This window comes from Camelus dromedarius, chromosome 6 (genome assembly GCF_036321535.1).
Source record: "Camelus dromedarius isolate mCamDro1 chromosome 6, mCamDro1.pat, whole genome shotgun sequence".
NCBI lineage: Eukaryota > Metazoa > Chordata > Mammalia > Artiodactyla > Camelidae > Camelus > Camelus dromedarius.
The window spans coordinates 47746167-47770963 of NC_087441.1; the positions used below are offsets into that span (position 1 = coordinate 47746167).

A 24797-nucleotide genomic window follows, 5' to 3' on the forward strand; every position below is an offset into this window, starting at 1 on the left:
ACTGTAGCTAATGCTGCAGTGAACATAGGGGTGCATATATCTTTTTGTATTAGCGTTTTCACTTTCCTCAGATAAATACCCTGAAGTGGAATTGCTGGATCATATAGTAGTTCTATTTTTAATTTTTTGAGGAACCTCCATTCTTTTCTCCATAGTGGTTACAGCAGTTTACATAGCCATTTTAACAGGTTAAGTGATATCCCATTGTTTTGACTTGCATTTCCTTGAAGATTAGTGATGTTGAGCATCTTTTCATGTGCCTGTTGGTCATCTGTATGTCTTCTGTGGAAAAATGCCTTCAGATCTTCTGTCCATTTTTTAATTGGATTTGTTTGGTTTTTTGCTGTTGAGTTGTGTGAGTTCTTTATATGTTTTGGAGAGTAGCCCCTTATCAGATACATGGTTTGCAGTTATTTCCCCCGTTAGTAGGTTGCCTTTTATTTTATTGATGGTTCCCTTTGCTGTGCAGAAGCTTTTGAGTTTGATGTAGTTCCACTTATTGATTTTCACTTTGGTTGCTTTTGCTCTTGATGTCAGATTCAGAAATCATCACCAGGATCCATGTCAAGGAACTTACCGTATTTTCTTCTAGGAATTTTATGGCTTCAGGTATTATGATCAAGTCTTTAACCTGTTTAGAGTTAATTTTTGCATATGGTATAAGATAGTGATCCTTTTTTATTCTCCTACATATGGCTGCCCAGTTTTCCCAACACCATTTATTGAAGAGACTGTCCTTTTCTTATGGTATATTCTTGGCTCCTATATTGTAAATTAGTTGACCATACAAGCATGGGTTCTCTGTTCTGTTCTGTTGATCTATGTGTCTGTTTTTATGCCAGTACCGTACCATATTGATTACCATAGCTTTGTAATAGAGTTTGAAATCAGGGAGCATGATTACCTGCAGCTTTGTTCTTTCTCAAGATTGCCTTAGCTCATCAGGGTCTTTTGTGGATTCATACAAATTTCAGGATTGTTTTTTCTATTTCTGTGAAAAATATTGGAATTTTGGTGAGGATTTTAATTGAATCTGTATATTGCTTCGGGTAAAATGAACATTTTAACAGTATTAATTCTTCTAATTCATGAGCATGGAATGTCCTTCCATCTTCTTTAGTTTCTTTCATTAGTGTCTTGTAGTTTTCAATATATAGATCGTTCATCTCCTTGATTAAATGCATTCCTAGGTCTTTTATTCTTTTTGATGCAATTGTAAATAGGATTGTTTTCCTTTTTTTTAATTGAAGTATAGTTGATTTACAATGTTGTGTTTGTTTCTGCTGTACAGCATAGTGATTCAGTCATGCAAATATTTATAAATCTTTTTATAATAGGTTATTACAAGCTATTGAATATAGTTCCTTGTGCTATACAGTAGGACCTTGTTGTTTATCTATTTTATATGTAGTAGTTAGCATCTGTAAATCTCAGACTCCTAATTTATCCCACCCCTACCCCCAGGATTGTTTTCTTATTTTCTCTTTCTCGTAGTTCATTATTAGTGTAAAGAAATGGAACAGACTTTTGTGTACTGATTTTGTATCCTGCCACTTTACTGAACTGTGGATTAGTTCTAACTGTTCTGATGAAGTCTTTAGTGTTTTTATATATAATATTACATCATCTGCAAATAGTGACGGTTTTCCTTCTTCCTTTCTAATATAGATGCTTTCTGTATCTTTTTCTTGCCTAATTGCTCCAGCTAGGACTTCCAGTATGATGGTTAATAATAGTGCCAAGAGCGGACATCTTTGTCTTCTTCCTGACCATTTGAGAAAAGTTTTCAGCCGTCACCATTGAGTATGATGTTAGCTGTGGGCTTGTCATATGTGGCCTCTATACCTGCTTTGTTGAGAGTTTTTCAATAAATAGATGTTGAGTTTTATCAGATGCTTTTTCTGCATAAGAACTTTTTTTCCTTCATTTTGTTAATGTCGTGTATCACACTGACTGGTTTGTAGATTTTGTACCATCCTTGCTTCCCTAGAATAAATTCCATTGGATTGTGGTGTATGAGCATTTCAATGTATTGTTGAATTCGGTTTGCCAGTATTTTGTTGGGGATTTTTTTTAATGAACTGCCACTTAAAATACTTTTTCTTATGTTTGATTGAAGCAGAGGGTCCAATTTAAGCATGCATTTATGCACTTACCAAGCATTTGTATTCTAAGTGCCTACTACCCTCCAGGCACTGTGCTGGGTACAGATGTAAATTGATGCACAACCCTAGAAGGGAGATGCATGAGGGCACAATAGCTGTACCACTGAAGGTTCAAGAGGGGCCCCTGGTGGAGGGGCTGGGGATTTGCTGGTCCCTTGTTTACAGTGGCTAAGAGGATGGAGTCTGGAGTCAGACAGCCCAGGTTCAGACCCTGATTCCATCACTTACTAGATGTGTGACTTGGACTGGTTACTTCTCTGTGCCAAAGTGGACCCCCTACACACACTAAAAAATGGTGATATTCATGGTATAGGCCCATGTGTGGAATAAAATAAGCATATATTTAGAAAGCCCTTACAGAGTAGTGCTTGGTGTGTGGGAAAAACTATGTAAGTGTTTTAAACAAATCAAGTAAAATAAATAACATATATTTTGACCAAAGTAAGGACTGAGGAAAGCTCTGTTGTAAAAAATATAGAAACTAACTGGCAGGCATTTTCGTATCTATTTTTAAATGTGTGGAAACTGGAGCTGATGGTTAGCTTACGTAGGAATTTACTATCACTAGGTTCTGTCTCCAGAGCCTTGGCTAATTTTTGTTCCCCGTGTTTTCAGTTATTTTGACGTTTTCAGATAAGGAAGAACTTTCTAACAATTAGAGATGCTTCAAAATGAAATGACCTGCCATTTGACTCTTGTCAGTTTCTTTCTCGTTACTAGAACCATCCAAACAAAGGTTGAATTGAGATGTAGCTTTGGGGTTGCCTGCCTTGGGTAGGAATGGTTGGGGGCCAAATAAGTGAATCCCTAAGAGCAAGTGATTTTTTTTTCCCCAGTCATACTTTAGTCTATAAAGGCATGTGACATTGGGAGCAGGGGTCTGGAGCTGTGAAATGGCAATTTCAGTGGAGAGGACAGTTGGAAGGGATTCACAAAGGCAGAGAGTGGATAGTTTCAATTGCTGGTCTCAAATTTGGACTTCATTTTGTAGAAAATGAGGAGGCGTTGCATGTTTTCAATAGGGGAGTGACCTAGATTAAAAGGAAGATTTTTTTAATCTCAGGGAGATAAATCTGGTAACAAGTGTCCATAGATTGGAAGCAAGAGTCCTTTGTGGAGACAGGCCACCTTGTGGATAGATGGTGATAAATAGATGATATATGAGAGGTATCCAAGATGACTCTGAGCCTCAGGAACTGAGGTGAGCTGGTGTATAGGTCTTTGTGGGGTCAGAAAGAGAGTGTTTAATATGCAGTTCTAACTCAGTTATTCATTCAGCAAATGTTTATTGAATTCACACAGGGCAGAGCTCATCACCCTCTGGTATTTTTATGGAAAACAAAACAAGCACACACGCATTCCGCATTGTATGTAGTGAGCCTGATTGTGGGGCAGCGTATGTGTTCGGGGAGAGCACCCTTGAGAACAGTGCCTTTTACAAAAACAGAAGCTGCTTTCTCTGAACCTGTGCGTGAAGTAGGTCCTTCACTTTTATGAGAATGTCTGATTATGTCTGCCTTGACCACAGAAAGGTCAGCAGTGGAACTGAAGACAGCTTTCATGTTTTGCAGTCAAGTCATATTTATTCATCATCGCCCCAAATATCTTTCTACCTTAAAATACCTGAATACCTGTAAAGTCTAAAAACCCATCAAAGTACCATGTTCCCCTTGTGTCTATACCACTGTCTTTCTGCCCTTGGGTTCAGAACCTTCCACTTTCTCTTTGACTTCTTGCTCCACAGTTTGAGACTGGGAATGGGTTTATCATTCCAAAGAACAGATGGCCGAGCCTCTGAGAGCCGGTGCATTTCCACAGAGACTATGAGTGTAGCACTTAGCACATTGTTGGTACTCAGGAAAATTAAAACAGATGATTAAATAGACCGGCTTTGCTGTCACAGAGGTGCCCCACAGGAGTTCTGTAAAATCTCCAGTGTTACAGAAATGCCCAGTCATCCTTTGGCAAGCAAACTAAGACAATCTGGAATAGACATTTCCCTTTATGTTTTCTGCCCAAAGGTGGCTCTGAAACTCCTCCCCACTCCTCCAAAGTGACGTGTCGGGAAGAGACAGGATCACAACCTTCAAATGCCGGGCTAGTATTTTTAACCTAAGCACAGCACAGGAATGTGCAGTGCCGCCTTGAGGTTCTTCGTATCCTTGTAAAACAAGATAAAGGGGTACGGAGGATGCGGGCTCTTTGCGTGATGGAATGTCTTGTTCCCTGTTTGCCTGGAGCGTGAAATTTCTGAGCAGCTCTGCTCCTTGTCATTTGCCACACTTAGCACAGGCCACACAAGTGGCCTCTGTCAAGTCTGATGAAAAGCGGAGCTCAGCGCCTTTTTATGAGCATTCTCCTTCCAACCTGTCAGGCTCTAAAATTAGGTGGGAGTTGCTATCAGCAGACATGCTTCTCTGTGAGGGGCTCGCCCTTTCCAGTTTTCCTTCATCTTCTGCAGATGAGCATGGCCCATGGCTGGTCGAGAGTCCTGACGTTTGCCTCAGATAGCACCAAATCTGACCTGGATTCGCTGTGGGAGTGGGGATGATTGTTTGGGGGAGCTTAAATGGTTGCACGTGTTCAACATTTTATTACTAAATGTATTCACCTCAAGGAGAGGTATCGTTTCAGTAGAGAGAGGGCTGATCTCTTCATAACCAATGTCACTCTCTTAAAGAACAGTAATGTACCCTTGATTTGTTATGTTTCCTTGCTCCTCTTTTTCCTTTAAAGGAAGATGTTTTTCTTTCATCTTTATGAAACCAGATGCACATGTTAAGACAGCCGGACGCACATTCGGTGACTGTCATCTTGGGCTGGGACACGCTTCCAGGGGAAAACAACCCCTGCAGAGCCACACTTGGCAGTAGGGATGGGTGGTTCATGACTGTGTAGTTTATATAAATGTAAACCTTTCCTCTCTTTTCCTTTATATTAAGAGCTTATTAATATAAAGGATTCAGTTCAAGGATGCATGAACTCTTCTCTGTTAAACAATCATTCCTTAGGATATGGTTTTAAATATGCAAAGTTAGAAGCTGCTTTAAATTTGATGACTTAGTAAGTTGGGGTTAGTTTTCTTATTCTCTCAAGACTTTTTTGCTTCATTTCTGAAGTGAATTGTGCCTTTTAAAAATACTACTGAAACTGAATTTTTTTTACTAAAATGGCATGGCAGGATATGGTGGGATTTTTATTATTGTTTTAATAATCTGTCTTCAAGATAGTAACACTGACGACTGTTTAGAGAAGGAGCATCTTTTCAAGCCAACTCATTCTGCTTAAAAAAAGAATAATAAATAATAACCCCTGTATCTAGAATATGGCTTTTGATGTGTTTGAGTGAGTCTCCTTTTCAAGAGGGTAACCAAAACAGAAAAGCAAATAAAGCACAATATCTCTGGCAGTATATCTGTCCCCTGGATTCCTTAGAGATCAGTGATCATTGTCTTAAGGGTGAAAAAAAAAGAATAATAAATCTGTGCGGAAGGTTCTAACATTTGCAAAATGTTGCACAATTACAGCCAACAAAGATACTTACAAGGAAGTGAAAGCTTGCATTATTTTGTGATAGAATCGGGAAAAAAACTCTGGATTTGATGGTAATTTCATATAAGCTGGCAGTGTCACCTCTGCAGGTGTCTTAGCTTTGTGGCTCTTGGTGTGTCATTTGTAAAGTAAGAGAGGGTGACCAGCTGGATGAGGTCCCAGAGCAACGGTCTCTCCTTGTATCTGAACTATTTTAAATCCCCAGAATTTGGGGTGATTATTTTAGTCCCCGAGGGCTGAAAAAGAACTGACACCAGCTTTCCTTTCTAGGTAACAGTCTTGCGACTGCGTGGAAATACCCATCTCTGTCCTCTGTGGGGAAACAGCAAGGGCTTCACAAAGGGTGTGGCTCCTGGTGGCCTTGCTGTGCTGAATGCTTTGGGTTTCTGACGTGGAACTACATTGTTATGCTGCTGAGAGGGTCTCCAAAATGAAGCATTTAAGTTCGAAAGGGGAGGAACATGAAATTAAGGGAGGAAGCTTTCTTAATTCAGTGTTGGATCAGTCTTTGGCCAGCTCACTAATGTTTAGCACTAACTGTGGCTTTGAATCGCTGTCATGATGTTTAGTTTTCGTTTGTGGTGTCCCCAGTGAAGGTTTCATATTACAACATGCTTAAACACCCCCTTTCATGAGGTCCCCGGGGTGCTTCCAAAGACAATCTATCTTAGATTCTTGGGCGGTGCTTGTATCTGAGGGTGAACGGGTGTGCCAGGGAGAGACCCTGTTGCTAACATTGGTGTCATAGGCTCCTGTTTGAACTGGACCCGTCGCATGGACCATTTGCTCTGCTGTTGACAGGAGAAGGGAGGACAGGGCCCGTCAGCTTCATGTGATGAGTCACTGGCCCTGGATGACGGACAGACTTTTTCTGTTACTCATGTGGGCACCTGCTGGATCCCATGTGAGCACTTTGTTTTCCTGTCCATTAAGGATCCCAGGCTTTGGCATCCCATTAAAGGGCTGTGCCCACCGTGGACACTAAAAAGAACAGTTGTGTATTGTCAGCTCGCTCTCATTTGGTTACAAGTAGGGGAAAACAGTACGTCTTTCTGCTTTTTAGCTTGACCCTGTCGTTACACGACAGTAGTGAACTGTCATGTAACGGAGAAATGGCACGTGGGTTTAAGCTTTGGCAGTTGTCTCCTCATCCAGCATGAGTGGCTTCTGTTTTGAAGAAATACAGAGTACGTTATAGCGGCTGTATGTTAGTAACAGCAGTTCAAGGTTCTATTGCTCCTGCCACAACTTCACTTTAGCAAATGAGAGGAGCGGGGAGACCGGGTGGGTCTGAGGCCGGCGCAGCAGAGTTCTGAGCAGGGTCTGCGGTGCACGTGGGAGAGGGGAGGCCTGGGTGTGAGAACGGAAGGGACCGCGTGAGGCCTGGCTCTGGGGGTCCTTGGAACAAGATGTGATTCCGAGAGCTGGCAGTCGGGGGGCTGAGGAGAGAGTGAAGTGTAAGAGACAGGTGTTGCTCGCCAAACTGAGAGAGGCCTGAAGAGGAGCCCACAGAATGTACATCCATCTAGAGCACGTTGGCTGAGAGATACAGATGGGCCGCCCTCCGAGTGAGGTCACAGCCCTCAGAGCGGGCAGCCTGAGGGCTTTCTCACCGGCCCCTCACAGGGACCCGCCAATGGGGACGTGAAGGCCCTAAGCACCGAGGGCCTTATAGAGCGCTCTAGATGGCAGATGCGGAATTTACACAGAGAAAAGAGGAAACTGAGTATAGAAAATTGCAAAATAGTAGCGTTTAGCAGCAGGAAGAAGAGCTAAGCTAGTAATGGATCAATTAGGAAGGTTGAAAAAGAATTGGAGAAATACTTCACCCAAGAAGCTAAAGAAGTGGCTGCCAGTTAGGGATCAAAATGGATGGAGCCTGGGAAGAAACCAGTTCCAAGTGGCATTGCTGGGGGATAGAATAATTCTTCAGTAAATGGTGTGTAATAGTTGGCCATTTGGGGAAAAGTAGTTAGATACCAGACCACATGTAAAAATAAACTTCATTTGGATTAAAACTGTAAATGTAAAAATTCAAAATGAAAACATAGACAAATATTTTTATAACTTGGGATAGAGGGAGCCCTATTTGTGTTTGTGATAGCTGTATTTAAGATACCACAAAGAAAGTTAAAAAATAGGCCATAGACTGGCAGGAAATACAAACAAAATGTACGACAGAAAAAGGTTAGTATCCTTAATGTAAGAAGAGTTCTATAAACGAATCAGAAAGTAACACTAAAACAGTAGACATACTTTGTTTTCTAAGGAAGAGATAAAACATGACTAATAAATGGATGGACATCTTTGCTAATTTAAAAACTGAATCTTAATAATGAGATCATAATGTTTGTTAGACTAGCAAAAATTAAAATCCGTCTTAACATCCACTGATGATGAGAAGCTGACACCTAAGTAATCATTGTCATTAGGAGCTTAAGTTGAGACATCATTTTTTGAGCATCATTTGTCAGAATCTATTGAATTTTTAAATGCACATACACTTTGTTCTAGCAATCTCATATCTAAGAATTATCCTATACAAATCATAGCATGAGTGTATAAGATTTATGTAAAAGGGATTTATTACGTCATTGTTGATAACAGAAAAACGGAGAATAGTCTGAATAGCTATTGGTGAGTAAATGGTTAAATACATTTGCACGCTTTCCTAGAATTAAGTACTAGGCAGCCATTTTTTTAGTGAGGGAAACCTGAATGTCTTAACCTGGAAAGAATTTCGTAACATCTTGCTAAGTGAGGAGAGGAAGAGCAAGTTGTAGGCCAAAATTGGCCTGATTCTACGTATCGCCATTTAATAATAACCTGTGTACGTGCGTATGTGTAAATAGATGTGTCTGTAAGCATATGAAAAAGTTGGGAAGGGTGTACATCTCTGGGGTAGAGGTTGGGGGGGGACAGAAATGGTCATTGATGCCCTTTGAAAGAAAGGTGGTGGGGACAGGACTGAACGAAGTAGGCACGTGTGCACTGTGGGTGTAGGTTACTCTAGATACGTTTGATCAGGAGGGAAGCAGGGGATGGAAATTTAACTTGAGGGACAGTGTGGTACAAAAAAGATTTGGGTGGCTTTTTGTTGTTTTCTTTTGTTATGTACGGTAGGAGAAATTTGAGTCTGTTTGAATGCCAAGGAAAGGGAGACAATACAAAAAGAAAAAGTTGTGAAAAGTCAGAAGAGTGCAGTTAGTGGTGGGCATGGTAAGAAATGAGTGATCCTTCTTCCTCTGGGTTGTAGAGGGTGAGTGAAGTTGGCGGAAGGTTTTTCAAGAACTCCAAGCAGACGGCCCCCATGAAGATAGGCGAGGCCAGATACAAAGAGTAGGGGGTATAAATGGGGCTTGTCGGGAGTGGAAGAAATTGGAGAACACTGGAAACAGCTACTCTGGAGTGGATTTAGGAACAAAAAAGGTACAAGACAGTCATTTGGGAAAGACATAGGAAGGAAAAGTCAAGAAAGAAAAAAACATAAGGAATTCATTTGAGGAAAGGGGGGGAAAGGCATAAGGCATAATAAGTTCAGAGCCCAGGAATTCAATATTAATTTGTAATGAAGTGAGTTGGCATTTCCTGAGTACCCAGCAGCCCAAGGAGAAGGAATCTGGTGGGTTTTGTTACAATTAGAGGACTTCAGGCATTAGTGGCACTTAAAGAGCTGGCTGAGGGTCAGAAGCTGGGCACAAAAGCCCAAGGGAGGCTGCCAGAGCCAGGGAAACATCAGGGACTGGATGATGTAGTAAAAGTTTGGGGGTTTTTTTTTGGGGGGGGTTGTTTGTTTTTAAAGAAAAAAGGCCAATATATCTCAGGAGTAAGGCAGGGAAGGAGGTAAAAAGAGTAAGTCGGAGTCACAGGGGAAATGTGTGTTCCTTGCTGAGGAGTTTCAGGTTCTTAGGGCCAAGGTATAGCCAAGGCGATGGGTGTTTGTAGTGCCTGTTGGTTTGACTCTAGACTTAAGTCCCACAAGGGAAGGAATTATCTGGGTCTTATTCATCTTTATGTCTCCAGTGCTAATAAGTTCAGGGTCTGGCACATAGTGGACAGGCAGCAAGTATTTGAATGAACAAGTGGACAGGCTGGGGTGGAAGCCAACAGGTGAGGCATTTAAGCATCTGTAAAGCCAAGGTGGTGGACACATCATCAATTTCATTGTTAAAGTCACTGAAGAAAATCGTAGGAGAACTGGGTAAAGAGAAGTGCAGGGCCCCATATTGAATTGTCAAAGACTGTGGGGAAATACCTGGTTTTAGTGGATGTAATTGATGAGGCTGAGGGAATGATAAAAGCAAATGATGTGACTAGTTTTTTGAGCCCAGATCCATGTGCAGCAGAAGAGCTAGATGTGCTCAATCTGCAGGTTTGGGCGTCCACCCGAGACCTGTGGGGTCAAAATTTCTGGGAACAAAGCCTAGAAAACTGTTTTAAACATGTTTATCACAGTTGCTTGGCCCCGCCACTAAGGCTCAAGAACCACTAGTGGAGATTCTGAAGTGGAGCTTTTAGGTTTGGCCAGGTTTGGGAAGCAAATGGAAATGAGGAATTTGCTAGTTTCTCCTCCTTACTGAGCAAATCTAGAAAGAAAATACCCATAGAGCCTCTTAAAGAAAAGTTTTGAGAGAAGTGGCTTCAAGAAGAAATCTGTTTCAGTGAAGTCAAAGGAGTGGAAAGAGCATGCTGGAAACTGGCTGGGCTGTTTTCGGGTCCGTTTGTCCACATGGGTTCTTCCATAGTTATCCAGAGACTCAGGTTCAGTTTGCCCTTTTATTGAAGAGTCAGGTTAAGGTTTATTATCAGCTGCCGTTCCATAAATGGAAATGGCATAAAATACTGCTTTGTGTGTGTATACATAGAGATTTGATAAAATCTGTATACATATATATATACATGTATATAAATTGTGTATGTCTGTCTCAAGTCTGAAATACCCTTTTATGGAGTTTTCTCGAAGCTGATTTTATTGTAATCATCCTCACAGTGACTTTCCTTTTTGGACAGCGTTCAAAAGTTGTTATTTTAACAACCAAACCACACCAGCCGAAAGCTTGGGTATATTTTTGCAACTGCAGGCATAAAGGGGCCCACGTGCTTTTGATTGTATTCCCCGAGGATGCCTTTGTCGCAGAGCCAGGTGGGAGAGTTGCAGGCTGACTTGCAGGCACTGGCAATCCTGCAGGTGGTAGCAGGAAAAGCAGGGCCACAGGAGGAAGCCACGTTGTCAGGAAGCAACAGGATGGAGCACTTTGCGAACAGGGGGGTCTAAGCGTCAGCTTAGTGAGGACAGAGGTGCGCGGGTCTGGCTGATGGGATGAAGAGCAGGGACAGAGGGGTGAGCCGGGCCAGGATTTGAGGGTAAGTGGAAAGTTTTCAAACGGATGATTCAGGACGGTTTGCTTCCCCGCTCTTTGATGCTACCGCCTCTGTGGCTAGAGTGCTGCAGATTCTTCCCAAGTCTGAGGGAAGACCCTGTGTGTCAGCTCATTAGCCCCAGCCAGTCACCTGTACCACCTGCTACCTGGCACTAAATAACTTCAAGTAAAACTGTCCCCTTGGATAATTTGGAACTCCAGAGTATATTCTCTCTGATTCCCAAACTGTCAAATTTACATCCCTCTCATTATTTCTCTCCAACGTTAGAAGCAAATGCTTTTTATACTATTTCTTGGCAGGTTTCAAAAAACGACCAGACTTGCAGGCATTAACTGTGGTCCTGTGGTGCCCTTCTCCACATCCACACCGCCTCCGCCCTCTCCTCTGCCCGCACCCTGTTTATTTTCAAGGACTTTGTGGCGACTTTCTACAACTGCCACCTTAAAAAGCTTTGGATAGAATGTGGCTCCAAGTCACACCAAGTGTAAAGACTTCCATCCTAGACTGTGATGTGTGAGGGCAGCACGTGCACTGAGCTAGGGCACCTTCCACGTGTCATTGGAGATAAAGACACCACGTTTGCCCAGAGAGAAAGCCGTTTACAGATTTTCTGTCTGGAAGAAGCTATTATCAGTCTTTGGTGACTTAGTGTTTATTCTGTGGCTTATCATTTGAATAGCATTTCATGTTCTCTTTCTAATCCTTTCTCTCTTATTCCATTTAGCTAAAAAGTAATGTGTAGAAATGTGGACTGAAGTTGCCCAGATTCCGGAAGGTTTGATGAGTCTTAATTATCAATGCTAGAGAAAATGTCTTTATTTAATCAGGAACAATAGGATTTCTATGTTTTTCCTCACCTACTCTCTACGCTGTTACGTGTTTTGTTGTTGTTAATGTTTATTTAATAGTTGAACATAGGAAAATGAAGAAGGGTTGAGTGTCTTAACATTTAGAGGGGAAATTCAGTATGAAATTTCTTTCCTAGAAAAGAAGTCTTCCTGGATTGAATTGTTTGGCAAACAAGCCAAATCTGACTTTCCAGGGCTGGGAGGGCCACTCAGGGGCAGGGAACTGAATGCCTGTTCTCTTCCATGGGCCTCGTGAAGACCCTAAGCGAGGAGGGCGTGATGGTCACATTTTAGGGATGAAGAACTGAGGCCGAGTGAGGATACCTTGCCCAGAGTCACCTAGCTTGATAGTTACGGGATAAGAATTCAAATTCAGGGCTGCCTGTTTGCACTACCTCGTGAAAACCGAAAAGGGCTAGGAGACGGTGAAGCACCTCAGTGGTGCTGGACTCTCACTGTGCTGCTCCACATCTTGAAGAGAGAATTTACTATCTGTACTTTTCCCGTTAACACTTTTAAATGGGAAAAGAAAAGAATTTTTGACGAGAGACAAAAAGCGTGATATAAGCAAGCTTCTTACTCGTGAAGTAAAAAAAATAGTGAAAGACAGTCCACTCCCCAGAACTGGGAGCGGGCCATCCAGGAGAGGAGAAAGGGCGCCACTGCCTTGTTTTTTCTGTTTTTAGATCCTGGTTTCATGATTGATTGACAGCTCAGGTTCCTTGTGTTCTGGATTGTTCCTTTCCCCTCCCTCTCCCCCTGCCCAGTGCTCATTTCTATCTAAACTACCTAACATTCTCCCTTCTAGTCATAGGACCCCAAATCTTTGGGACGTAGAGGGCGACGACCACTCTAGCTACTTACTGCTCATTGGGGTCCCAGGCTAGCTGGCTGACACTGGGAGGGTGGTGTCCATCGAGGGGCTTGTATAAGTAAGCTGACTTGGCTGATTGGTTGATTACCTTGTTGTATAGCCGTTTGAAGTTTGACTCTAGACAAGAAGAAACACATTTTATAAGATTAAAAAGATCTAATCCTAGCCAAGGGATGAAGGGAGCAAACAAGAATCATGCCTTCTTAAATGGAAAAATTGTAAAATTGATTTCTGTGCTTTCTGTTGGTTCAGGTTTTAGAAGGCAGATGTTGGAGTGTTAGTCCAGTGAACTAAAGGAGCAGTAAAAAGAGGGACCCTAATGTCAGAGACATTTTTCAGTAGTATTAAAACAGTTTGGTGGGGGGCCTAAAAAAGCAAGGATTAGAGCCAGTAGTCATTTAAGAAAGAGGTTTATCTAACAGAAATCCATAGGCCCCTAGGGCGATGGAACAGTCTCACTGGAGTGTTGCTTGAAAAGCAGTCACAGATCGCTAAGAGGGTCACAAGAATATGTGGCTCCCATCGGTGAACCAGATCCCATCAGGGTTTTCCAGGGGTTGGTTGGTGAGATCTGTTCTAGCTTCTAGAGGAATGGATAGGGTCTCATGACATAGGTGAAAGGGAAGAGACAAGTCTGGTGATGGTGATGGTAATAGTGCAGCAGGATTGCATGTCCCACAAACGGAGACAGTGACATCTGGGTTTTCCAGTAATGCCTGATATTTAAAAAGCCCAGCATCTGAGAGTCAGAAATGTCCCTTGCCTTTTAAAAGATCAGAAACTTGGTGGTTAGCATATGCTTGTATAGGGGCCCCCGACACTCTGAGGCAGGAAGGCCAGCCTCGAGCAGTGGGATCTAGCTGCTTGCAGAGGTATCCCCTGGGCTATGGGGTAGGACCCCCAAGGCTATTTCTTCTCTCTCATGAACATATAACTGGAAGGGCCTTGTGGGATCTGGAAGCTCCAAGGCCAGGGATCTTACTGGGAGATTTTTTTCTTTCTTCCATTGCTTCCTGTTGGGAAGGACCCCACGGGAGAGGTACTGAGTCACCCTTACCCTTTAAACTGTGGTATAGAGGTTGGGCTCTAGACCCATAGTCAGGGATCCAAAGCCTACAGTAATCTGTTAGTCCAAGAAATGCCCTGAGCTGTTTTCGGGTAGTGGGATTAGGGAGTCGTAAGATTCCCCGAATTCATTCAGGGGAAAGATTACGGGTTCCAGAAGTCAGAACAACTCTTAGGTAAGTTACCTCTTGTTTGACCATTTTGGCCTTGAACCTGGAAACTGGACTGCATGCTGGATGGCCTGTTCTCGAGTAAGGGGGCAGATAAGTAGGTCATCTGCATATTGGAGAATAGTTCCTTTTTCGCTGTAAGTTCTGTAAATCTTGGGCCAAAGCTTGCCCAAAGAGATGAGGACTGTCTCTAAACCCCTGTGGTCGTGCTGTCCAGGTTAGCTGGCATTGATACCCACTGGGTGAGTCCCACTGAAAGGCAAATAAATATTGGGACTGGGGACTAAGAGGCATACAGAAGAAAGCATCTTTAGGTCTGAGGTCGTGTACCTCTGCGCTCCTGGAGGTAGTTTGAACCACTGGGTGAAGAGGTACTGCTGCCTCATTTATGATTCGTAAATCCTGGACCAGTCTATAGGTCCCATCTTTTTTAATGACCTGAAGGATAGGTGTATTGCACGGGGAGTTAACAGGAATTAGGAGACAACACTGTAAGAACTTAGAAATTATTGGCTGAAGGCCCTTCCTTGCCTCAGGTTTTAAAGGATATTGTTTTTGTTTAGGGAACCAGGTAGGATCTCTGAGGGAGATGACAATGGGAACAGCCGTCTTTGCTCGCCCTGGGATGCCTTGATCCCAGACAGCGGGATTAATTTTATTCTCCCAGGCCTCTGGGTCCAGAGATCTTTCTCCTTCCCCAGAGAGAAGTAAGAGTTGTAAAGAGGTGGAAGTTTGGGGATTTTCTCCCAGGATAATTCGGGTTCCCAACTTGTAAAGAAGATCTCAGCCTAAAAGGGGGCTAGGACACTCTGGCATGCATAAGAAAGAAAGTGCGAATGAGCGATTGTCCCATAAACAACAAAGGGGTTGAGTAAAGAACCTTAAGGTCGGTTTACCTGTGACTCCCATGACGGTACAGAGTCTAGAGAAGGGTCCGGAGAAGGAAGTTAGGACAGAATAGGTGGCCCCAGTATCCAAAAGAAAAGTTGCTGTCCTACCTGCCACATCCGTTTGTACCTGCGGCTCCAGCCCAGTGATGAGGATCTGTTGCACTTGGGCTGACTGAAGGGGGCTTTTTAGTCCCGGACAACCATTTGCAAGTTGTAGGCCAGTTCTCCCCCATGGGCCATTTGGCTCAAAGGACAGAAGGCCACCCAATGACCCTGTTGGCTACACTGAAAGCAGGCAGATCTTGGAGGTTTGTCCCTGTAGGGACATTCTTTGGCTCAGTGACCACGTTGCACTGAGCACATGTTGCACTTACTGTTGGACTTACCTCGGGCTATTGGGGGCCGAGTACGTATGGACAGTGGCTGCCCTTGAAGGGCTGCAGTCATCTGCGCAGGCCTGGCCTCCTTCCTCCTTTCCTTCCCTGAGCCTTGGCCTCTTGCACCTGATCTTGATGATAAAAACTGTAGCAGCGATGGTCAGCATTTCATCAAGAGTGACTCCAGGTTCCTGGACCACCTTTTGGAGTTTTTGTCTAATATCAGAGGCAGACTGAGTGAGAAATTTATCCTTTAAGATGATTTGTCCCTCATATGAGCTGACGTCTAAGTTAGTGTACTTAGTAAGTGCCTCCGGGAACTGCTCTAAAAAAGCAGTGGGGTTTTCTTTGGGCTCCTAACAGCTAACACCTTAGAATAACTGATAACTTTCTGTCCGGCTGCCTGGAGTCCTGCCTTAACACAGATTAAAAAATGGTCTCTTTCCCACGTTTGGTTAAGGTCATTATAGTTCCTTCCAGGGTCCACTGGGGGAACAGCTGTTTCCCCTGTGGGGTACTTATTAGACAGATGTGGACTGTCTGCATATTTTCTGGCTTCTCTGAGAACACGTTCCTTTTCTATGTGAGATAAGGTTTGGCCAAGGATAATATTAACACCTTTCTGGGTGAGATATGTGCCAGAGTGAGGTGTTGAAATGCCTCTGTGTATTTATCTGGGTTATCTGAATAGCTTCCCAGATCAGTCTTGATTTGTCTCAGTTCTACCAGAGAGAAGGGCTTATGTATGAATTGAGGACCAAATTCTCCACCTGTTTCTACCAGGGGCCAGGTCTTAGCTATCAAAGGTAATGGAGGAGCTGAAGGCTGTGGTGTGGAGAGCAGAGCGGGAGGTTTAGGAGAGTCCCCCTCTCTAGGGGGTGGCGGGGACAGTAGGTTATTAGATGTAACCGTTACCTGAGTAGGAGATCATTGTTGTCCCTCAGTAAGTAAAAAATATGAACATATGGTGTTTCAGACCATTTGCCTTGTCTCTTACAGAAGAGTCAAGCTGGAACAAGACGATTGAGTTTATGCCCCTGTTTATAGGCCATGCTTCTTCCTTGCAGGGAAGTCGATGTTGTGGCCAGGCAATATTACAAAGGAATATAAGTGTCTTTCTTTTGAGGGTTTGTAGGTTAAAATGGTCCCAGTTGGCCAATACGCAGCCCAAAGGAGTCCCAGCAGGGATAGACTCTTGGTTTCCCATCTGAAAAACAAGGGTAGGATACAGGGGGATTTTCAGAGCTTAGCGTCCTAAGGTGAGAAGCCCATGGACTAACTGGTCTGATGTTTCAGCCTCTGTCCACAACCAGATGCATCCTAGAGGGTAGCCATGAATCAGCAGTGCCTAGCGTCCTAGGGTCCTGATTCGGGGATGGGAACTGATGTCTCAGCCTCCACTCCAGAAAGGGGGAAACGGCCACAGTCTTACCATGTCCTTGGGTATCTCCGTCGTCTGATTGGAGTGGCTGGTCACCCTACCACACCTTGTATTCTCAGTCCAATTGCCACAACCGGCCCCAGGAGCTGGCCTCGGGGAGGGAGAGGGAAATGAAGGAGGAAAGATTAGGTTTAAGCACACCATCTGAGTCATGGCACCAAAATTAATGTTACTGGAAAAAAGGGAAATAAGAATTACCTCGGTTCTTAGTCACCTGAAAAAAAAAGAATTTTTGAATAGACAAAAAGCATGATATAAGCAAGATTTTTTTATTAGTGAAGTAAAAAAAAATAGTGAAAGATAGTCCACTCCTGAGAACTGGGAGCAGGCTAATCCAAGAGAGAAAAATGGCGCCGTTCCCTCATTTTTCCTGTTTTTAGATCCTGGTTTCGTGATTGATTGACAGCTCAGGTTCCTTGTGTTCTGGATTGTTCCTTTCCCCTTCCTCTCCCGCTCCCAGTGCTCATTTCTATCTAAACTACCTAACAAAAGCATGGAAATGTTTGCTGAGGAATGCTAAATCTAACTCTTCTGCTTTCTTTTGTTCTAGATTTTCTACCCCAGCAAGGATGGTACAAAGATTCCAATGTTTATCGTGCATAAAAAGGGCATAAAATTGGATGGCTCTCACCCTGCTTTCTTATACGGCTACGGCGGCTTCAACATATCCATCACCCCCAACTACAGGTGAGCACAGCACCTCGGGACTTCAGTGCGTCTCTGATCTTCTCCAGACAGCTGGGAGAAACCAGAGAATGGTCTGCCGGGTCATGCTTTTCTAATACATTTCAGTGTATATTTCAGGCTTCTTGTTTTCAAAGAGAGGCAGGATTATGTGTCAACTACCTGCATTTGGGGCCAGGAATTTCAGGATCGTTACAAGTTAAATCTCGTTAACCTTGTGTCTTCAGTGGAGTAGGTTGTTTGAGGCTGAAGCTAGCTGCCCGGCTACAGAAGGTTAGTATCAAGTGAGGCCTTGAAGAAGGGAAGCTCCCACCTCAGTGTTGGCATTCGCTACCACGCCCCTGCCCTCAGGGAATGACTTTTCAGCCAGTGATTCTGTTTTTCAACAGAATAGTCTTAAAGTAGACTCTAGTAGTATTCAGCCTAAATATATTTTTTGTATACTCTATTACTTCAACTGTTTTAAACTTTTTGTGATTATCTCCCAATAACTTATGTTCAGGGAGAAAAACCAGTATTTTCACATTTACAGTTGCTTTTAATACCTTATTCATGGTGTAAAATGACATTTGCTTTGCACAAATTTTTAATAATTTTCAAATTTTGAGCACTTTTTAATAAGAGTGCTCTGCTGATAGCAAGTGCCCAGCCTAAGGCTGGTAGGAAACTGCTTCATCTGAACTATCTCAGATGTAATGAAGTATGAAACATGGTCCCCCTATCAAGTGGGTTGTTGCCAAGCTGTGAACTGCTTTGAACATCTGGGCAGAGTTTGGTTTTATCCTTTTGTTAGTGAAGAGTTGATGAGGGTATAAAATGATCATATAGAACAGTATTTCCAGAAGATTTGTGCAGCAGCATCATGAGTAAGTTGAAGGGAAACTGGTAGTTTCTGTAGAGACCATCAGAGGTGCATGAAAAATGTTGAGAGGGGACCACACGGGTGTCTGGTCTGATCAGCTGCTCTCTTTCCTTTTCCTCCTCAATATTCAGGAAATTAGCACTAAGACCATCTAGAGCCTCAGGCTGCAGAAGCCTGCAGTTTCCCCAGCTACTAAAAGGAAGAATGATAATCAAATTTTCAGAAATAGTTCTCAAAGCAAAATTAATTTTAGCTAACAGCAGACAGAAAAATAATTGTTAGGGTCAGAGTGGAAAGAGGAGGAAAACAAAATGCAAACCTTCCAAAGAAGCTCTGTGCTGTAGTTTTCTCTGTTTATTTCTAGAAAATGCCCTGGGCACTCCGTTCTTGTTTTCTGGTCTGTGTCCTTGATCTCTCCTCTACCTCACTCCTACCTAGTTTAACATCTAAACTTCTGTAAAACTGGAAAACCTGTTTAAAATTCTTATTTCAGAAAGAGCTTTCTTTTCTCCAACTTGAACAATTTGGAGAGCAATTCTGGGAAAACGGTAGCAGGGGCCATCACACCAGGTTGTGTCACGGGGGCTGGAGTGTTGGGTTCCTGCTTAGATGATACCACATGTGGAGAGTCTGCAGGGATCCTTTTGGGGGGGGGGGGAGATGATGGAGACAGCACAGTCCTCACCAATGGAAGGTTAACTGTTTTGACTATTTCTCACCTCAGTGTGTCCAGGCTCATCTTTGTGAGACACATGGGTGGTGTCCTTGCGGTGGCCAACATCAGAGGAGGTGGCGAATATGGAGAGACATGGCATAAAGGTGAGGTGTTTTCTCTGCAGACAAACATGGCGCAGGCAAAGCAGTGTTTGAAAGAGCCAAGGGTGTTAAGAACAGAAAGGCATTTTGGCGAGACAGATGAAAAATAAGGGTGCTTGCAGACACGCTGCAGGCACCGCTCCCCCTTTAAATTTTAACAACTGTCTTTTCACATCTTTCTTTCCTTTGCAGTCTCTTTTAATGAAGTACATAGTTTTCAGAAGCATCCCCTATAGACTGTAATCCATTTTTTTCCAGCAATGTATGGGGTCCATTTTTGTCTATCACTGTCAGAAGTGAGTCTGGGGGATACTTTTCGTTTTTATTACGTCTCCTGTTAGCCAAACAATGCTTAACAGCAGGAGCCAGGCTATCTCAAGACAGACTGCAAAAACAAGTCATTTTCACTTGAAAGAAAAGAGCAGTCCTAATGGAGCTTTCCTGTTCCCAGTTTGGGCATCTTTGTGCTCGTTTTCTCTGACCTTCCCAACATTGCTGAGAAATGGCCTCCTCCGAGCATTGCTCCTGGGACTCTATCCTGTGCAGGTTTTATTAAACACGAGAACTCAGCCATTTTTCTTTTCTGTTTTTTAATGATTCAGTGCCTGTTCTCTGGCCTCCTGAAGCATGTATTCTAGTTGATTGAGGAAATTGCTTCTGTACTCAACTTTATTCCCCAGATTATCATTCTTTTAAAAATACTATGACAATTGTTATTTTTAAAGCCCTCTCTTCCTTTTCGTCATATATGGAGCACACCCCCTCTCCTAGGCTTTTGTGTATCTGTAAGTCTTCACTTACCTTATTCCTTTGTTTGGGGGAAGACGAGGTGGGAAGCACTGTCACTGCCTGCTTCTCCCCTCTCACCATCAGCTGTCACGTACAGACGTTCGGTCTGCCGGGACAAGGCGGCCCCCAGTGCTTGGGCGCGGCCAGCAGCACCAGGTGAGAGTGGTGCTTCTGAGGCCTTCTGGGGCCAAAGGCTCTGGTTTCCTGCATCAAAAATCAGCAAAGATGAGGATAGATCAGTAAAGAGATTTTTCGTGAGTACTTGTTAGGAGTCAGGATGTGGGAAAGGCCCAGGCCTCCCAAGGGCTGACATCAGACAGCAAGCTATTTGAGCATCTTAGCAAGGATGAGTGTCCCTACTTAACACACAGGCTCCCCCAGTCTCCCAGCCATTGTTGGGCCCCCTGCTGCCAGGTGTCATCTGCAAACACTGTCAATTGTCATTGTATTTGAAACAGCATAAAATTCATTGTGTAATTTTAACTTGGATCTGATATTAAAGTTTAACTACACTCTAATTAAAATCATACTCTGGAACTGATACTAAGAGATGACTAGTACAAAGAAAATTAAAATCTCTGCATACCACGTGTTTGATTTACATCCCAAATCCACATGCTAAGTCTCAACCCCTTGACTCACCAGATTTCCTAATTTGAAAAATATATATCTGCATAGACTCCAGACCCTGTGGCCTTCTCTTCAAAGAACCCGGGGTCTTAGCCATAAAATTCCTCTGGCTATGAGGTGTCCACCATGCTCTGATGGGTAAGAGTCTTGGTCAGCTCTTTCTCATCTCTATATTAATTATAACCAAGTTATTATCTAAAAGCCTTTGGGAGTTTGCAGCTTGACTGAGGCTAAAAGTTGGTTACCTGTGTTTAAACTGACCATAAATTTTCTAATTTAGGCAGCAAAGGGGCCTGAAATGGACCTTTTCCAGTTAGACCATAGCATAGTGAACATTGATAAATCTAGATTCCACTCTGTTAATTGAGTTTAAAATTTAATGCTCTTTAAAAAACATAGTCATATACCCAAAATGATATTATTCCTGGAAACTAAGTAATCCTAGCTGTTCTAATTCACTGATAATTTCTTATTAAAAATCTCAATAACATTTGTTTTGCTATAAAAAAATTTCCTCAGTAGCACTACTTCGTCTTTAATTGAATTTCTACAAAAGGGGTTAATCTCAACTATCTAATTAGATCTGTGTCTGCTTTTTGTTCATTTCATAAGCAGCTGTTTCAGACATCCGTTCCTTTGAGGGCATGACTGACTTTCGGCCTTTACTTTTAGATATGCCAAGACCTTACAAATGCTCCTCTCTTTAAGTAGTTCTTTGTTTGGCTCTATACGCTAGAGTGACTTCTGGATCTGAAAGCCCAGATTCTTTGGGGAGACGTTTGAGATCCTCTGCACTCAGGACTGGAGAAACTGTAATGGGCTGCTCTGTGTAGCATCACCTCCCCATCTACTTAAGTTCTTTAAATAAGTAACCAAGGGCAAAGCCGGAGAGCTTAGTTCTCATAATCACTTCCCTACGTCAAACTCTGGAAAAGCAGAGGGGTGACAAGCGCATCTCTGCGCAGAGCGTATTCATCCTCCCAGGGAGGGGTCCGCGCACTCAGCCCCATCCTGGACTCAAGGAGGACTGACTTCTGCTCCAGAGCTTGTTTCAGTTTTGAGTTCAGCTCCTCCCAAAACACAGGTTCTTTTTGATTACATGCTTTCACACTCTCATTGTTCTCTGACACCGTAACAGATTCTCTCTTCCCTTTGGGGCATTTGCTTGTATGTTCTAAGAGTTTCTAGAAAAATACAAATCCACCATATGGATTAGCAGTTGTGGTACTGATGATGAATTTCTACAGTGCATAACAAAACTGGGGCATTTTTCTAAATGCAGTGTCAGCCCATTGTGTATTTGAAACTGGGGGTTATAGCTCAGTGGTAGAGCACGTGCTTGGCATGCACAGGGTCCTGGGTTCAATCCCCAGTAACTCTGTTAACAGGGGAGAAAAAAACAGTTGAAACTATGTCCCCTTAAGTTGTTTTTTTTTTTTTTTTTTTAATGTTGTTAATTAACTGTCTTTGGCATGTTGTAGGTGGTATCCTGGCCAACAAACAAAACTGCTTTGATGACTTTCAGTGTGCTGCTGAATATCTTATCAAGGAAGGTTACACGTCTCCCAAGAGGCTGACTATTAACGGAGGTTCAAATGGAGGCCTCTTAGTAGGTGAGAACTGGATTTATTGATCTTACTAGTTAACTCTTGGGGTTTTCAGATACTCAGTTTACTTTGGCTCATGTATGGGAACAGTGGTACAAAGAAAGCAAAACCCATCTGCATTTGGGCATCTAATAAATGACATCTAAAGACACACAGCAGAACCCACATTATACCAGCTCAACTCATCATAGCCTGAAAAGCTGTCCCTCCTCCGAGCTCTTCCAAGCTGGACCAGTTCTCACCTTTCCTCCCTGGGGTGGGACCCCTCTCCCCACAAACTGGATCCACAGGTTTCTAGGGTTCAGTCAACATAAGACTGAGCCTGATAATGCCAATCTGACTATGTTACCCAGAACTTGTAAGCTGTGATCATCATGAAACATTTGTAATACTCGCACTATGTGATTCTATGTGATGCTAAATGCTGTGAGTTGCGGAGAGGTAGGTCATGAAAGAAAATGAGGTGCATACAAAGACTGATCCACAGCTTAATACTAATGAAACAGCTTACAGTAATAGCTCACACTTGCTGAAACCTCGTGTGCCAGGCCCAGTGCTGAACCCTTGACATGCAGGCAGCCTGGGAGTTGGGGATGGTATTATCCCCATTTTACAGAGGGGGATACTGGGGCACTAAGAAGTTGAGTAGCTTATCTAGTGTGATGGCAATGCTGGGGTCAGTGCTTAGGCTGTGGCTTTAGAATCTGCTCTTTTAACCTCTGTGTGGCACTGCCTAATTTTTGGTAGTTAAATTTTACTGTGCTTTTTGTCTCTCAACAGCACTTACATTGTAATGAACGTTGATGGTGGGCCTGAACTTTCCTTGGTGGGGTCCTACATCCAATGTCATGAGGATATGAGGGGCCATTGTACAAACATAGATTAGCACAAACAAACTCAACCTAAAATACACATGATTGACAATTTTCAGTTTTCAATCCACTGTTGTCAGGGGATAATGACACATTCAGTCAGTTTCCTCGTCTTTGAAATATCCAGACTCGTCAAAACCTGAATGCCTGTCCTCGCTTTTTATCCCAATAGAAAATTTTCCCATGGAGGTAAAATATATATGTCCAAAATAATTTAAATTTCGAAAGGGTAGAGATGGCAAAGTAGAAAGCCCCTGAGCTTGCCTTCTCCCACAGGCACACGAAAATTACACCCGTTTACAGAACAGCTATATATGAGAACCACCTAAAGACAAACAGAAAAGGTTTTCCATAACTAATGATATAAAGGAACCACAGTGAGGCCAGTAGGGAGGGGCAGACACATGGACCTACCACATCCAGTAAGTGACCCACAAACGGGAGGAGAGTGACAATTGCAGAGGTCCTCCCTAAGGAGACAGGGGTTCAAGACCCACATTGGGCTCTCCAGCCCCAAATTCCTACACTGGGAAGATAAGCCCCAAAACATTTGGCTCTGAAGGCCACTGGGGCTTACTTTCAGGAGAGCAGGAAGGCTGTGGGAAACAGACACTCCACTCTTAAAAGTCCCAGCACAGAGGCAGTAATTTGGGCAAAAATTTGAAAGGAGCCTGGTCAGACCAGACCCACTTGCTAATCTTCGAGAGCATCCCAGAGTCAGGGGGCAACTTTGGGGACACAGATGCTGGTGGCAGCCATTTTGGAGTCCTCCCTCTGGCTCTTAGCACTCCACCCACCAGCAGACTGGCATGAGCCATGCCACAACAGAAGGGCCCTACATAGGGCCCTACATGCATCTCTGGAGCATGTAACTCTGGTCACATGGGAGTCTGTTTCTGGGCCCCACAGGACACCACCTACATAAGGCTACTTCTCCAAGATCAGAAAACATAACCAGCCCACCTGATACATAAGAATAAACACACAGCATTAGGCAAAACGAGAAGGACAAAGGAATGTGTTCCAAACTAAGGAGCAAGACAAAACCCCAAGAGAACAACAAAGCAACATGGAGATAAGTGATCTGTCCAAGCAGGAGTTGAAAGTAATGATCATAAAGATGTTCAGCAAACTTGGGAGAAGAATGAATCTTTACAAAGAGTTATAAAGAAGAGCCAAACTGAGTACAATAACTGAAAAAATACACTAGAGAGTCAGAGGAATGGATCAGAGAACTGGAGAACAGTAGTGGAAATCACCCAAGCTGAAGAGAAAAAAGAATTTTAAAAAAATGAGGATTTAAGAGACCTGAGACATCACACAGGCTGACATTTGCATTATAGGGGTCCAAGAAGGAAAATGGAGAGAGAAAAGGGCAGGGAACTTCCCTAACCAGGGGAAGGGAAAGACATCCAGATTGCAGAACCACAGAAAGTCCCAAACAAAATAAAATCAAAGAAATCCACACCAAGACACATTGTAATTAAAATGGTCAAAGTTAAAGGTAAAGAGAGCAGCAAGAGAAAAACAACTAGTTACTTACAAGGGAACGCTATAAGACTGTCAGCTGACTTTTCAGCAGAAACTAGCAGTCCAGAGGGAGTGGCACAATACAAAGTGATGAAAGGGAAAACTCTACAACCAGGAATAGGCACATAGCACGTGAGAGACTCACTTCACGACATAAGGCATATAGTTGGGTCTTGTTTTATTATCCGTTCAGCCAGTCTGCTTTTGATTGGAACATTTAGTCTATTTATATTTAAATTAATT

The 24797-nt window shown here is 43.1% G+C and overlaps 1 protein-coding gene, 1 long non-coding RNA gene and 1 other non-coding gene across 4 annotated transcripts in view; 2 read left to right on the forward strand and 1 right to left on the reverse strand.

The window, feature by feature from the left end:
• PREP (prolyl endopeptidase) overlaps positions 1-24797 on the forward strand; it is a 118746-nt gene that overhangs the window by 82184 nt on the left and 11765 nt on the right. Inside the window, exons 11-13 of the mRNA XM_031456092.2 lie at positions 17315-17451; positions 19035-19129; positions 22027-22158. Coding sequence (XP_031311952.1) covers positions 17315-17451; positions 19035-19129; positions 22027-22158 — 364 coding nt within the window. The remainder of the gene's footprint in view (positions 1-17314; positions 17452-19034; positions 19130-22026; positions 22159-24797) is intronic.
• Positions 1-24797, reverse strand: part of LOC105097137 (uncharacterized) — a 168611-nt gene that overhangs the window by 16588 nt on the left and 127226 nt on the right. Inside the window, exons 5-10 of one of the 2 annotated variants that reach the window (XR_010381287.1) lie at positions 19928-20119; positions 19030-19143; positions 16963-17502; positions 16239-16855; positions 15333-15556; positions 12812-12938 (exon numbers count right to left, since the gene is read on the reverse strand). This is a non-coding gene — a long non-coding RNA (uncharacterized LOC105097137). Of the gene's footprint in view, positions 1-10479; positions 11030-12811; positions 12939-15332; positions 15557-16238; positions 16856-16962; positions 17503-19029; positions 19144-19927; positions 20120-24797 lie in introns of those variants that run through there. The other variant, XR_010381286.1, reaches the window with a different exon arrangement.
• On the forward strand, positions 21855-21926 carry TRNAA-GGC (transfer RNA alanine (anticodon GGC)). The gene has a single exon. It is a non-coding gene; the product is annotated as a tRNA-Ala (tRNA).